Here is a 16,289-nt window from a genome sequence, read left to right as displayed (position 1 = left end):
ATTACAAACGGGGTCCAAAGAATAGGACACGTCTGAAACAAAAATCAGAGATTAAACTTGTTTTTCTTAGAACCCTTGGGGAAAAGGGAGGTTGTTTGGGGGTTGTTGTTTTTTTTTTGTTTTTTGTTTTTTTTCGGTAACTGTAGACCTAAGACATGAATAGGCAGCCCAGGCACCCAGAGACACAAAAAACTCCTTCCTTTGGCCCTCTGGCAGCATCCGAGAAGAGAAGGACGGCCCTCGCTTCCCTCGTCGCTCCTTTGACAGGAGACTCGGGAGCCGCATTTATCATTTTGTTCGGGAACGAGGGGATGTCAGTCATGGACGCCGGCTGCCCTCTTTAACCGCTTGCTCAAGTGCTGTGTTTCTCCCACTCTCCGGCAATTGACTGGGAAGTTAATTGCTTTATTATTTTACATTGACCTTGAGTGTATTTCATATCAGAGGGAAGCGACATTGGGTTTTCTAATTTAGAAACACAATGGAGGCGGAGAGAGAGACGGCACAAGGACCCAGTTGACGTGGGATGGGACGAGGGAGGAAAGGGAGTACTTACATTAAATTATAGGCCCCCTGGAGCTAGGGCCAGCAATAACATTATTAGATTTTGGCATTAAATATGACAGATGGGGCAAGAGGGATAAGTTGTTGGGCCCTCCTCGTGTAAACAGCCCTCTCCCCTTGTACTTCGTCTCCTTTAGATTCCGTCACTAAGAGCCCTGCTGGGTGGATGTACAGACGTGCAGATGGGAACGTTCCCTTGCATTTCAGTGATGAATCAGAACTAGAAATCCTTTTCCTTCGTATTTCTTTATGGTTTGAGGAAGAGGAGAATCTTCCTTTATCTTGAGGGGAGGGAATGAATCCCAGCCTGGAAGATGGGCGCCAATTTAAGTGGGTAGGATTCTACCCCATTCTAACATCACCAGGTGCCCTGGTGGAATCAGGCTCTGACTGATTGTGTGACCATGAGCCAGCGATCTAATGGCTGTGACTGCTCACCCGGAAAGTCATGGATTGGGTGGGGATTGGCCCTAGAAGTAAGCTGTTTGAGGGCGGACCTTATTTTGGATCCCAATGCAAATTTAAGTAGGTGCCTCATAAATAAATATTGATTGATTATATTGTCAGGTGCTGATAATTAGTGGAACCTCAGTATGTTTGCATGAAATCATGTTAATCCAAAAGGAAATGCTCCAGGGTTGTAGAAAGGGCGAATTTCTCATCTCAATCCACAAACACATGGGTTGAGTTTCCCAACATTGTCTGTTATCGGTGGGATTATGGTCTACATCGTAGGTGGGCGTGACGTAAACAGTTTGGGACTGAATCTGAAGTGCTATTTTTTCACTCACACTGAAACAATGAGCAAGGAAATTAATTACCCATCATTCTCGTAGCTTCTGTCCCCTCACCTCTGGGAGGGCCGGGTTAGACTCCATGGCTTTTAAGAGTCCTTCCAGCTCTCCAGTCCATGAAACATGGCACGACTCCCCTTCAAGCATCTGCGAAAGTTCAGCATCTTCATTCACTGGCTAACGAGCTATCTTGTAAAATGGTGAGTTTTTAGAAAGGAACGGGGACAATCATTGGGGGGGGACACGCGTCATGGCTGTCAGCGTCTGTTCCCCGGAGGAATGTTTGGCTTCCTAGTTTTGACAAATTAGGATAAGATCCAAAGGAGGCTCACTATATTTCTCAGATATGGCTGGGCTGCTGGGGGCCCTCACTTCGTGGCGGCTCGAGGATGACGAAGGGGTCTCTCCAGCCTCCTGAAAGGAGACATAAAAACAAGTTTGGTGTGGGGAAGAAGACAAATGGTTTTATTGGGTAATTTTTATTTTCTTCCCACATCTTGCATATCTGGAATAAAACCTAGAAAAGGCACAAACTTCCCACTCTGATACTTTGAGGGAGATAGAGCCCCACCTGTGTGAATACTCCTCCATTCCATCCATGATCCCTGAGTTATCTGCCATTGAGCTTTTTTTCCTTGTGTCTTTTTCCGGGAGATTTGTTAGCGTAATGAAAGAGTATTGGATTGGGAGTCAAGAATCACATCCCCCTTCTGCTCACTACTCCCTGAATCTCTCTGGACTTCTTTTTTTTTTTCCATCTATAAAAGTATTCTATTTGATGAGCACTGGGGTACTTTTCATTTCTAAATTTGCAAAGATTTAAATTTGATGTAGAATAGTCATCCAGGACATCAGGGGCTCCTCCCTGCTACTTTTAATATCAGTTGTTCAATCAACAAACATTTATGAAGCACCTACTGTGTGTCAGACTCTGTGCTAAGCTCTAGGGTTATAAAGAAAGGCAAAAACAGTCTCTTCCCTCAAAGAGCTCACAGTCTAATAGAGGAGACAAAATGCAAATAGTTTGGTATATATGCGAATGTCTAAGGAGTAAATTTCAGAGGGAAGGCTCTGGGCTGGGCTAGGGAAAAGTAGCAGCGTAAAGGATGGATTAGACCACAGAGATGAAGTGGGGAGTCCAGTTAGGCGGGCAACCCCATAGAAGTGGTGGAGAATCTGTCCTAAGGGGTGGACTGAGGGGACAGAGAAGGACACAGGGCGGCAGCAATAAGACCTGGCAACTGACTGGATATAAGTGAGGGAGATGTAACATAGAAAACGCAGTGAGAGTGAGTAACCTGCTGAAGATCAGAATGAAGAGGATCACTTCATCAGCCTTTTAAGTCCGAAAAAGGGGCCCACCTCAAACCCTTCTCCCTTGTTCTGGGCCTGGCCCATTGCTCCCCCTCAGTGCCTGCCTGAGAGACCCGGATGAGAGATCAGCTGAGGGGGGCTGCCTTTCACCTGGGCAGTTGGCATTTTCATCCACTTTGTTTTTCTAGTGTGGGTGGTGGAACGAGGGCTTCTGTAGCACTGTGTAATTCATGTAGGGTTCTTTGTCTCGGAGCATTTAGTACAAGATAACTGATGGTTCTGAGACTCTCCCTCAAGAGGGAATCCTTTGGTGTGAACTCTGGGCAGGACATCTGCTGTGGCACTGGGACACTCTGAACACTTGCAGGCAAACATATGTCCCCTTGGTTAACTCCTCACTCGGTGCCAGAAGTCAGCAAATGACTGAACAACATTGTCAACAGAGACACATCTCTTGGGAGTTCTTATATAATGTTAATATATGTGTGGAGAATGTCTTGCATCACTGAGGCAACTCTTCGAAGCTGCGTTGGGTTCTGATGCTCAGATCCATAAGCAGGAAGTAGCCTGGGCTCTGGATAACTCCTGTGAGGCATTCATCTGCTTAATACGTGACCAGAGAGGGACAGGGACCCCCGCGTTGAGAAATTCTTGATTTACAGAACTACCTCCACTAATGCAGATTGCAGCCCATCTCTCGCAGTCAATAAGCCCAGCTTCAGTCTCCTTCTGTTTAAAATGAGACACTTGGACTCGATGACACCTAAAATGCTTTGGACTGATGTCGGGTTGGGCCCACTGAGCTCCTCAGAATCATGTTTTTAGAGCTATAAAATTCAGAGGATTACAAAGAAAATCAATTATATTGAAATTCATTTATCAAAATTTTTAAGGATTCACAGATTCGTGTTAAGAACAGTCCTTGATTAGAGAAATGCAAATTAAGGCAACCCTAAGGTACCACTATGCACCTGCCAGATTGGCTAAGATGACAGAATAAGATAATGGCGGATGTTGGAGGGGATGTGGGAAAACTGGGACACTGATACATTGTTGGTGGAGTTGTAAAATGATCCCACCATTCTGGAGAGCAATGTAGAAAGAACTATGTCCAAAGGACTATCAAACTGTGCAAACCCTTTGATCCAGCAGTGTTTCTATTGGGCCTGTATCCCCAAGAGATCTCAAAGGAGGGAAAGGGACCCACATGTACAGAAAATGTTTGTGGCAGAAATTGGAAACTGAGTGGATGCCCATCAGTTGGAGAATGGCTGAATAAACTGTGGTATATGCATGTTATGGAATATTATTGTTCTGTAAGAAACGACCAGCAGGAGGATTTCAGAGAGGCCTGGGGAGACTTACACGAACTGATACTGAGGGAAATGAGCAGGAGCAGGAGATTATTGTACACGGCAACAGAAAACTATGTGATAATCATGGCTCTCTTCAGTAATGAGATGTTTCAGACCAGTTCCAATGGACTTGGGATGGAGAGAGCCATCTGCTTCCAGAGAGGGGATTATGGGGACTGAATGTGGATCATAACATAGTATTATCACCTTTTTTGTTGTTTGTTTGCTTGCTTTTTTTCTTTCTTATTTTTTTCTCCTTTTGCTCTGATTTTTCTTGTGCAGCATAGAAACGTGACAATATGTATTAAAAAGAAAAAAAACTAGTCCTGGCCAGTTGCCTGGGGCTCAGAGGTTATTTGACTTGTCCAGGGTCACATGGCCAATAAGAATCAGAGTGGGATTTATATTTAGCTTTTCTTTACTATAGCCCAGCACACTACATTTATAGATCGCTTTTGGTTTGCAAAATGCTTTACAAATATTTCCTCATTCTTTCCCTATAACAACCTTGTAAGGTACATGCCATTATTATCCCCCTTCTGCAGATTAAAAAAAAATAGACAGTAGTCGAGTGACTTGCTCAGAGTCTCACTGCTAGCAGATGTCTGAGGCTGGATTTCAACTTGGGTCCTCCTAATTCCAGGACCATTATACCACTTACCTGCCTCCATTTTCTAGGCTGTCCAATCCCATCAGTCACTTAGTAAGGTAGAAATTACAATACAGTCAGAAGTAATTCTTCAGGAAAAGGAGATATTTCTGCTCTTTACTCAAAGGAGAAAGAAGGCCACAGTGCCGATCCCCCACTGCCTCTTTGCTTTTGGAGATCTTCCCTCTGAATTTAGCTCACCTGAAATGACCAGTAATTCTCGAGCTGCTAAGGAATCAGAAGAGCTCTAGAATTCAACTAGTTTTACCACCAACCCCCTCAGAAAAAAGAATCCAAATTAAGTCCACTTCAAGGGCTCTGTCTAGTTTTTATATAAGTCATTGCTGGCTCATCCTGCTTTTTAATATGGTGTGAAAAATAAAATTGCTCCAAATTCTTCTCTCCACATCCACCTCCAGCTCCCATGATCCTCCATTCAGTCAGCCCTGCAGCCTGCTTTCCTCTGGGCTCTTGTCGGCTTTAATCCTGCAGGACGGCCAGTTCCTTCCCGGTGACCAAGGAGCCGGCACTCAGAGGCTTCCCCGTCACTGACAATTGATCCCATATTGAACCTTGCCGAGAAGCTAAGCAGGATCCAGGACCTAATTAGACCTTGGCTCTGGTCATTTGGCTTCCAGGCGAGATCGGGCCTAGGGGAGGCCGAGAAGTCTCACTTCCGCCCGTCTTGTCACCTCTGCTAGGGCTTTCTCAGGCCTCTCAGGGGAGACGGAGAACGCGGATCGTGTGCAGGGGAGGAGTGGGAGAGAGCTGTCAGATTCAGGCAGATGGGTGGGAAAAAATATGAGCTAAGAGGACAGATTGGAGGGAACACACAGGCTGAGCAGGCCCCCGTGGACCAGGAGAAAGCCTGCTGGGACCAGCCTTGCTTGGAGCTGGGTGGAGCCTGCAGGGCCGGCCAGACCATCTTTAACTCTGGCCCCCGGAGCCAAAGAGGGTAATTTTAAAGTGATGAACTGGGAGAGATGCTTTAGTTATAAAGATACCAGCAAGCGGCTTGGGAGAACATTTAGCGTTGGGAGGGAGTCCCAAGGCAGCTGGGTGGTGCAGTAAACAGACCGTTGGGCTTGGGATCAAGACATCCTACATTTGATCCTACCTCAGACCTATGTGACCTGAGATAAGTAACTAAACTTCTCAGCCTCAGTTTCCTCAGCTGTAAAATGGGGATAAAAATAGCCTGAATTCCAGATCAACGGAGAGGGAAAGGTGAAGGTAGATAGTCATTTGTCCTAATAAATCTGCTTTCTTGGCCTTCATCTTGTCTCCTTCTAGGGGACAATTCTGTCCTCTCTTGGTCATAATGCCCAACCTTCTAGTCCTCCCTCTCAACGGAACTTTTTTCCTTTTGCTGAGGCAATTGGGGTTAAGTGACTTTCCCAGGGTCACACAACCAGGAAGTATTAAGTGTCTGAGGTCAGATTTGAACTTAGATCCCCCTGACTTCAGGGCTAGTGCTCTACCCACTGCGCCATCCAGCCGCCCAGGAACAATTTTCAGCATAACAAGAAAGACCAGGAAAAGAATGAACCCTAATAAGAGTCAGCAGGCATTTGCTGGTAAGAGATAAGGGATGATTCAGGCTAGAGAAGATTTGGCTCAATGATGATTTCGATTATGGCTGTAATGCACAGGTGGAGTGGAATTCTACAGTGGACAAGGAGCTTTAGCCCTCCCAGCCAGGTTTCTTTGGGTCTCTTATTCAGTGGGTCTATAACAGATGGAGTTCGGAATCACGCAGTGAGAAAATCTTATATTAAAAGGTTTTCAAATACTGGAAGGAATCCCCAAAGCTGTTGTGAGACCTTCCTGGAAGGCCTTGACAAAGAGGGGACCTGCCCTTCTCCCCTTCCTAAATACAAAAGCCTAAGTACAAAAAGAACTCATCCCCAGCATATCCATTTCCATTCCCGGCCAGGTTGGCTGGCCCCGACCTGGTGCAGAGCCGACTCCCTATATTCTCTACCTGCACATTTCTCCCCTGTACGGGACTTTGTAAGTAGGAGGGCAGATGGAATGGACCAAGGTCTGGTACTTTTCAAATTCAACACAACTTGTATTAGGCTCCTACTGTTTACAGAGTACTGGAAGAGGTATAAATACAATTCAACAAAGATTTATTAAGTACCTACTATGTGCTAGATACATACTAGAGGGATAAAAAACAAAATTATTCTATAGAGGGATGGGGTTAGTAGACAGCATATCAACAAATACAAAAACACTAACAAACTCAAATTTTTATAGTAAATTTAGACTTGCATATATTATATCATTTGATCCTCACAATAACCCAAGGGAGAGCTATTTTACTGATTTTACTATGAGAAAACTGAGGCTAAAAAAAGTTCTTAAGTGCCTAAAAAGGGATTTTGACCTCATGTTTTCCTGATACCAAATCTAGTCTAGGATGCACTATCACCAAATAGAAATTCATTTTTGCTGGAGGAGAGAAGCAGCGAGGGGTTCAAAGTTGGCAGAATCAGGAGAGACATCTTGAGCCCTGAAAAAAGCTTGAGGTTCAGACACAAGGAAGGCAGTTATTCCAAAGCAGAGGCAGAGGATGGCTTGTTGTTTCAGGTAACAGCAAATGGACCACTTTGGTGAGAAACAAGAGGATCGTGTGTAATCTGCCAGGAAAGACCAGCAGCAGAAGATTGTTAGGGACTTTAAGAGGAGTTTTTTTATTTTTTTGTTTATTGTTTTTAATGAACGGGGGAATAGATAGCACAGTCAGATCTGTGCTTTAGGGATATCAAGATACTGGCTCCACCTTGGAAGGGGCCAAGGTAATAAATGCACAGATTCCATCCTTGCAACCCGGACAATCACTTCCTCTGTTTCTGTTCCCTCATCTTTAAAATGAAGAGCTTATAGTAAATTTCTAGGATCCCTCCTAATTCTTCATTCTGTGAATCTGTGAAAGCAATGCTGCGTTTGATTCATTTATATAAGCATTTATTAAACGCCTACTTTGTGCCGAGCACAGTATTTAGTGTTAGGGAGACAAAACACCAAAAATGAAATTATCCTTGCTGGTAAGGGGCTAACTCACTCCCGGTGGCATGCAACCTTTATAGGGATACATTAAATATATATGCACAGAGTCCTGCAAAACAATTATGAGGGAACAAGCCCAGTCAGGGGTCCTAAGAAAAGTCTTCTCGCACCTGCATAGTGCTTTCAATGCCAGGCTAGGTATTCTCAGAAGCAGAGATGAGAACTCTGCCTTTGCAAAAGTTGGGGGCTAGAGAGAGAATGCTGTGTATGAGCAACAGCTGATGGGCCAGTTCGACTGGAAGAGAAAGGGATAAAGAGAGGATTATAGGGGCAGCTGGTGGCGCAGCGGATAGAGCCGGCCCTGAAGTCAGGAGGACCCGAGTTCAAATCTGGCCTCAGACACTGTGACCCTGGGTGAATCACTTACTCCCAGTTGCCTCAGCCAGAAACAAAGAAAGAAAGAAGAGAGAATTATAGAAACTAAGCCTAAATTGTCTCCTCCCCTTAGAATGCAAGCTTCTTGAGGGCAAGGCCTCCTTCCATTCCCCTTTTGTCCGCGTCCCTGACAAAGGCACAGTTTGTTCAGTCCTATAAGTGACCCGGCCCATTGTTCTGTCTGAATGTACCCACGGCCCTCAGCAAAGGCTCCTCGCCGCCCGCCGCCCCGCTGTCTCTCAGCGACCGCCAAGCCCGGGAGGATGGCGAGGGTGTCTCCACACGTGTCTTTTAAGTGGAGCACTTGGCCGTCCTCCACCTCGGCAGCTTGCGGGACCAGGAAACGGCGCATCGTCTCGCAAACTGCGGGCACTCGGAGGGATTGTTGATGCCAGAAAGTGTGCCCGTGAATAGCTTGTCCTGAGAGCACACGTTGAGGGGCCTGGAAGAAGCCTGCGAACAGAGTCCCCGAGGCCGCCCCGCTGCCCCCAGCCTTCCCGGCCTTTGCTGCTCAACTCTCCCAGCACAGGGCAGCCTCAGGGAGGAAGAAATAGGTTTCTGCAAGATGGTTGTGTGAGGGAGTGACTGGGAAATGAAAAACAAAAAAAAAGGCAGCGAAACTTTAAAAAATAGCCCGGTGTGGTAGAGCGGGAGCCAGCCCAGATGCTGAGGTTCAGCCCCATCTCAGCCATTTGTGACTGTGGGAAAATCAAGGAAATTCTTGTGGCCTTAACTCCCCCATGTGCCTTCCTCACAAAGCTGGTTCTGAGAGCAAAGAAAAGCAGTATGTAAAAAAATAATAATGATAATAATAAAGTGCTTTACAACGGTAACGCTTATTTTTTACCCATCACATCCAGGTTGCAAGACGCGGAGCCGCGGTCACCGGGGAGCCGGACCAGAGGCCCTCCTCGCGCAGCTTCTCGAGGCCCGTCCAGAGCTTGCGGCCGCCGAGGGCAGCAGCGGTGAGCACCATTCCCTCTCATTCCCTGGCACCAGATCGTTTTCTTGGAGAGTCTCTGTGGACTTTGGCAAATGTTTTTGGCCCCCTTCCAGCAGATTGGGTTTATACCAGTCCAAATGAATTGGGCATTTAATCAGTCACCCAGTGAACATGCTGCTCTGGGCCCTCTGGTGTCTTCTTTATAATTAATTTTTAACATTTGTTTTCAGCATAAAATGTGCGCCTTTATCCTCCCTGAAATAAAAACAGAGCCTGCACATTACCAAGTGCTGGCCCTGCACGGAACGCACCAGTTTTTATCCCCGTCCCACTATTAGCTGCTATTCATGAGGCAGAGGCAGATACTCAGACCCCCCGGCTCCCTCCCCCCAGCTCTGAGGCCTTCGCCGGGTGGGACAGTTTGTCAGCGTGAGTGTGCATCAGATGGGACCCTGGCGGGGAGTGAGCACCCCCCCCCCGGAACCCTCCCCCCTTCGGTGGGCGCCCCGGTTTCGGGAGCCAGCTTGGGAGTTAAGGGAGCTGTTAGTCAGAAGGTGCTGGAGGCTGTTCCAGGGTCAGTCGGGCTGGATCCTCCAGGCAGACCAGACTCTGCCGTTCTCTGGGACTGAGGCTGTTCGGTGTGCGCAGGCTCCGTCCGAGGTACCGGGGAAGCCGGCAGCCGGAAGTACAGGAGAGAGCCAGGGCAGAGCAGTGACGTCCCTCCCCTTGCCCTGGCGCTGCTGCCAGGGCATGGGCGGGCGCCCCGTGGGGGAGGCTGAAGGAGTGAGTGCCCAGGAAGGATGTGCTGAGCGTTCTGGACTTTGTTTGGGACTCGTCCCCCTGGTGCCGGCCCTTCCCAAACAAAAACAAAGAGTTAAATGTCCGTGAGGCGCCTTGTGAACTTCTGCGGGTTGTGGAGCGTCAGTCGTTGCTCTCAGTGTCACCGACCCCAGGTTAGCAAAGGCGGGTGGACCTCGTCGGACTCTGGCTCATCAGAACAGGAAGGAAGGCTCCGGGCTGCCCTTGACTGGCTTGGGAAAGCCTGAGCTGGTCCTGTCTTAAAGAGGAAGCTGGGCTTCCTCTGGTCACCCCCTGCCCTGGCCCGGGTCAGGGGGGAGCCGGGGCACGGCCGGCGGGGTCTTGCCCCGGCCTTCTTTCAGTTGGGTTTCACCTTGACTTTGTCCACACAGTGGGAAGATGTGGGGATGAGGTGGGGGCTCGGGGGGCACCTGGGATGTACGCGCTCGGGCTGTGACCTCCCAGGCCGTCAATGAAAGCTCTCCGCCTTCCCCACTTGGCTCCCCCAGAGCTGGCCATCACTGCCCTGCTCAAGGAGTTCTGGTGACTCCTGATCTCACTAGGCCAGGACCGGGAATCTATGGTGTCGTGGATGCAGAGGTTGTGGATGGGGAAACTCCCTTCAGGAGTCCCAGGCCGGGCCCTGGTCAGTGCTCAGAGGTCAAGGGTTACCCCCGCCGCCACCGAGTCTGCCTCCAGCCTCTGCTTCTGGGACGAAACGCAGCGTCTCCCACCCGACATTCAGAACCCGCCACAGTCTGGCTGCAGCCTCTTTCCGGGCTGTGTAGTCTTTCCTGCAGGCTGGCAAGGGGTGAGCCAGAAGCCCGGCCCCGTAGCCCACGGGCGGCAGCAGGTGCCAGGGTGGGTCTGGTGCCCTCTAAGAGGTGGTTAGAGCTTGGTCGGGGCCGTGTGGTTCACGTTCATCCTGCGTGTTCCCTAGTTGCGAAGTTCTCCCAGCCAGCTCAGCGACACTTCAGGGGCTTTGGGGGGGAACATGGCCCCCTGAACCCTGGGTGTTGCTGAGAGAGGGCAGGAGGCTCTGGGCGACCGGGACCCCCTCAGATGGAGAAGGGGCCCCTTGATCTCCCGGCTTTTACCTCCCTGCGGGGGGAACCCAAACCCTGGGCTCTGTCGCCAAGGTCCCGACACGTCTCCCACCACCCGGGTCCCCCGAGCCGGGCCGGTCCCAGGCCGGAGAGCTCAGGTTGCTCATTGTCCTCCCCAGCCCACCCCCACTTGTCCTCCTGCAGATCCCAGCATTTCTCCACAAGCTGCTCGCCACGGTGCCCGTTTTAGAGAAAAGACTCATCAAAGGTTACTTTTCATTAGCACTGCAAAGGTCGGACACAGCTCTCGGTGGCGGCCATTCTCAGAGGCACGGAAGGCCCTCCCTGCCTCCGTCACCACGCAGTCCTTGCTCACTTCCCTGTCTCCCCTCATGGAGCCCTGCAGATCCCCCGCAGCTGCTGCTGGGGCTCTGGAAGCCCCCACACTGTGATATCTGGGCCCCGCGCTCCTCGGGAAGGAGGCCTCCCCTGCTCCGACCCTGGCTACACTCACTTAGGGCCTTCATGATATCTTATGGTGCAGCCCCGGAGTTTTCAGCAGCCTTTGCCAGCCGGGGTCCGCCTCCCTCTCCTGCCGCCGAAGCCTTAGATTTGCCTCCCCCCCTACCCCTGCAGCGGCGCTGAAACTGTGGCAGATGTAGCTCTGGGTTTGTCTTGTAATCATGAAGGAAGAGGAGGCGGAGGAGCAGGAGGAAAAGGGGGAGGAGGAAGAGGGGGAGGAGGAAGAGGAGGAGGAAGAAGAGGGGGAGGAAACTGCTAGTATTTATGTAGCACTTTAGTGTTGATAAAATACTTGTGAATCTGGTCTTATCTGATCCTTGCAATGATCCTGTAAAGTGGTGGGGGGGTTATTGTCCCCATTTTACAGATGGGGAAACTGAGTCTGAGAGGAGTTGAGTGACTTTCACATGGTTTCACAGCTGGTAAGTGTTTGCCGCAAGGTTCAGATTCAGATTTTTCTGACAAACTCAATCATCTCAGCACTGCTCCCCCTTCCTCCCCCTCTCCCCCTTCATCCTTCCTGGAGTCTCGGCTTAGACACCTTCCCCACTCCCAGCTGTGAGGCTCGTGGGAGATAATGTATGTAAATGAGCTCCCAGGATGTAAGAAAGGCTTGATTGGGGAGAGGCAGGGCCGGGCTGTCCTAGGGGGCAGCCACAGCACAGAATATACCGAAGATCCCGGTCCCGATCCCAGCTCTGCCCCAGACTAGCTGGGGGACCCTGGGCGTGGCAGTGAGCCTCTCTCAGGCTCCATCTCTAAATCAGGCAAACGAGACGTCTTCTGAAGAGAAAGCATTTACCGACTCGGCTGCTGTTGCTCACTCCTTTCAGTTGGTGTCTGATTCTTCACGACCCCATTTAGGTTTTCTTGGCAAAGGTACTGGAATGGTTTGTCTTTCCTTCTCCAGCTCACTTTACAAATGAGGAAACTGAGGCAGACGGGGTGAAGTGACTTGCCCACTCACCCAGATACTAAATGACTTGCATCAGGTCAGGCAGCTAATAAGCATCTAAAGTCAGACTCGAACTCAGGTTTTCCTGACTCTGGCATGGCCCCATCCATTGCACCATCCTGTTGCCCCTAAGCATTTTTAGGTTGTGTGTATGTGTGTGAGTGTGTGTGTCTGTGTGTGTGTGTGTGGTAAATTAGTAGTACTTTCTAGGGACTTTGGATACAACAATAAAAGACTAAAAGGCTACATGCCCATCTGTATTGGAAGAGAACAGTTTCCATACCAAGGGTTTCCTATACAAGTGAAATCATAGGTCAGGATACAGGCACAGGAAAGAAGGAAGGGAGGGAGAGAAGGAAGGGAGGGAGGGAGAGAAGAAGGAAGGAAGGAAGGAAGGAAGGAAGGAAGGAAGGAAGGAAGGAAGGAAGGAAGGAAGGAAGGAAGGAAGGAAGGAAGGAAGGAAGGAAGGAAGGAGGAAAGGAGGAATGAAGAAAGATAAAGAAAGAAAGAGAGAGAAAGAAAGAAAGAAAGGGAGGAGGGAGAGAGGAAGGAAGAGATTATGATGGGCAGGTGACCAAATTGAGTCTCATTGTTGAAGGACTCTTGTTCTATTTCCTTTTTCTTTTAACCTTTCTAAACCGTCCCTTGCCACCTTTTAATACCTTTTTGCTTTCCCATATTCCCAGGGGGACGCCCACAGACCCAGGTTCAATATCTTTTGATGCCTTAAGCTCCTTGGAGGAGACCCTGCAGCTGTAAAGAAATGTGCCCAGATTGTCCCTGGACATAATGTGCTCCTTGTTGCACGTGTCGGGATCCCCCCTCCCCGGTTCTCTCCCCGTTCGCCATTTCCTGAAGTCCGTCCTGAAGCTCCCCATCCCTGCCCAGGCCCGCGCTGAGTCCTAGCAGAAAGGTCACTCTCTCCTTGGCAGGGGCGGCTCCTGATCAGGGACCAGGATCAGCTGTACCAGAGACAGGAGATGTTGTTAAAATTCCGAGCCAGCCTCGGGCCTCTGGGTCAGCAGACAGGCCGGCCTCACAAATAGATTGAATGTTGCGGGAGCCAGGAGACGAGGGAGAAAGGGGGGAGAGCCAGGAGCGGGTTGGGAAGTCCATTCCTCAGACCACTTGTCAAAGGCCTAGGCTGAGTGTGTGCAGGAGGACACACTCACAGACACACACACACACACACACACACACACTCATACTCACACACACACTTACACAATCACACACTCGCACACTTGCACAATTCCTCCGCTGTTTTGTGTAGGAGTTTGCTACAATTAGGCATCTCCTGATCAGAGCGATTTTTTCCCAGTTAATTCCCTGAAATGGAGGCTCTCATGGAATCAGGGCGGAAGGACTTGCGCCTGTCTCTGGGTGCTGATCTAGAATTCCCGACTGGTCCAGTCACTGGTCTGGGGGGAATTTCTCTCTGAATTTCTTTATTATCCTTTTTTATTTGGTTTCACCAAAATCTGTCATGCAGTCACTGTGCTCGGTTCCGAGTTCAGTGCTTAGTACAGAGGGAGAAATGATATGTCTGTGAGACATGGTCCAGGCCTTCAGGCAGGGGTGCAGTCAAGCATGAAAAATACTGTAGAAAGTCCGACACCGGGATGAAACGCCCCCAAGAGCCAGCCCAGACGATCCGAGGATCAGAGATCTGCAGCCAGAAGGGACTTGGGGGGATCGTCTCCCAGCCAGCTGGGGTCACGCGCCTCTTGCAGTGTCTTGGCCGTTATAAACGTAGAGCCAAGAATGAGTTTAAAGATCCTCTGCTCCTCCCTAATGTTGTCAGTGAGGACACTGAGGCGCTGAGTTGTCCAAAGTCCCGCAGGTCCTCGTTGGTGAGACAGGATGCGAGCAGCTGCTTCTGCTGTTCTGGTTCCTGCTGCCCCTGATTTTTTCCAAGATGAATCCTCTATCTTGTTAAGAACTGCCATTAGACTCTTTTTGGAGCCCCCTTTTCCCATCATCCCCCAAGTCAAATGAAAGATTATCTTTTCTCTTCCAACACCATCCCTCCTCCTTGGGCAATGCTCACGGGCTCTTATCATTCCAGCCGTGATGGAGAAGGAGCTCACGCTTTCAGTCTGAACAGATCCTGCTTCTGCCACTTTCTCCAGAGCCCGGGCATTCTGGAGCAAGGGAGGAGGTCTGCAGGGCTCTGCCAGGGGCCCCAACAAGAGCTTGTGCAAACTGAGGTGGTCCGGGAGGAGCCCCTCGCTTCCCCCACCTTCACCCCCTGGAGCCGTTCAGTAACATCCTCCTCAGAGTCCCCGCTGTCCCCCAAGGCCGACTGCCCGGTGCAGGGCGGGGCCAATAGATTCTCTATTTATTCAGTGAGTATTTTTGAATGATTCACCCAAGAGGCAGGATGGGTTCTCCAGAAGGCCCGGATGTAAATCTTGCTATAGCTTTCCATCCTGAGTGGGTTTGTAGATGTGGGACTGGTTCCTTGTAGAGATTTCTCCTCCGCCCCAGTCCTCGCCTTTGGTGTGGGGACAGATCGCTCTCTGCCCAGAAGGGAAGGTGAGAGGACCTCTTGAAGCCTACAGTCCCTCTCCTGGGGACTCTGCCTCGTACTGGTCTCTTGGCTGTGAGCACCGTGAGAGCAGAGATTTGAGAACTTTTAGCATCCCTGGGACCGGGTTTGTTCTCTGATGGGATCTGGGTTAGGTTAGAGGTGGGGGAACGCATCTCGGCCTTCCCTGGACCGATGGGAAAAGGAACAGCCCGAGAATGATCAGTCACCCCTTGCATCCATCCCTTGCAGTGATATGGCTGCTCTGGGGGAGGGAGGAATCACTGAAGCATCCTATGGGGAGCCGAGAGGCTCCATTTTGTAACCAGCAGGATGTTTCTTAAGGCAATCCACAAGCGCGCAAGTCCTCCAGCCCCTTCAGGTTGGATCAATGAGAAGCAATCCTCTTCCTCCCATCAGATATCAGAGCCGGGCAGGGGCTGACGTGATCAATGACTTCCTTATCTGCACAGGATCAGCTGAAAATGATAATGGAGTCTCCCTGCAGAGGGATCTGAAGAATCTTTTGTTTAAAAAAATACATCCACCCTCCTCGAGGAAAAGAGAAAGAACTGATTTCTACTGCAGGAGCATCTGTGGAACTGCCACGTTAAACCCTCCGTCCATCGAATCCCCGGCAGCGAGGAGGAAAGCGAGCGGGAGGGAACAAAATGGAAGCAGGTCGTGGTTTTCCCGGGTCCTGCCGGAAGCGTCTGAGCCGGTCCCATCTGTGCGGCGCATCTGGCTGGGCCGTCAGGGTGGGGGGCGCCGCGGCGACAGCCACGAAGTTCAGACGATACCCGTGGCCGCCGCTGCTCAGTCAGACGCGGTCCTCCTAACTCCCGGCTCTGTCGGCGTTTCTGCGATGCGCCGTTTGATGCACAGAGAGAGCACGAGCTGGATCATCTTCCAAACGGGTTAAAAATGGAGGGGGAGGGAGGGATGCGCGGGAGGGCAGAGGAGCCGCCATTGCTTCCCATCTGGCAGGCTGGTCAGGGATTCACCCTCGGAGCTTCCCCATCAGTGCAGAAAAGCGGCTCTGCTCCCCGGCCTGGGCCCCCGGCAGGTGCGCAGGGCCCGCCTCCAGTCTCTGCTCCAGGCAGGAGCTCATGGAGACCATCCTCCTCTGTGACATCGGGGATCCACTGTCTCCTGTGGGAGCCGGGTCCCCTGGTCCAGGGCCTGCAGCTTGTGTTTGCCGGACCCCTTGGGCCGTCTGCCTGGTGACATCTGTGAGCCCCTTGTTTTTAATAGAAAGGAGTGCAAAGGAACACAGACTGACGGGTGGAACCATTGTGCCCAGTCGGGAAGATGTCTCCATGAGTTCAAAACTTCAGCCTTGGTCAAGTCACTTCACTCTGTTTGC

The 16,289-nt window shown here is 50.3% G+C and overlaps 1 protein-coding gene across 3 annotated transcripts in view; it reads left to right on the top strand.

Annotated features, from left to right (window-relative positions):
- LOC116419588 (formin-like protein 16) overlaps window positions 1–16,289 on the top strand; it is a 101,312-nt gene that overhangs the window by 54,710 nt on the left and 30,313 nt on the right. For all 3 annotated transcript variants that reach the window (XR_004229836.1, XM_031940452.1, XM_031940450.1), the window contains exon 3: window positions 8,990–9,094. Coding sequence is in view for 2 of the 3 variants with exons in the window: in XM_031940452.1 (XP_031796312.1) it covers window positions 8,990–9,094 (105 nt within the window). In the remaining variant the exon portion in view is untranslated. The remainder of the gene's footprint in view (window positions 1–8,989; window positions 9,095–16,289) is intronic.

The sequence above is a fragment of the Sarcophilus harrisii genome, chromosome 5 (assembly GCF_902635505.1).
Source record: "Sarcophilus harrisii chromosome 5, mSarHar1.11, whole genome shotgun sequence".
Classification (NCBI taxonomy): Eukaryota; Metazoa; Chordata; class Mammalia; order Dasyuromorphia; family Dasyuridae; genus Sarcophilus; species Sarcophilus harrisii.
Note: the sequence above shows the minus strand (reverse complement) of the source record. Positions and strands in the feature narration are given on the sequence as shown.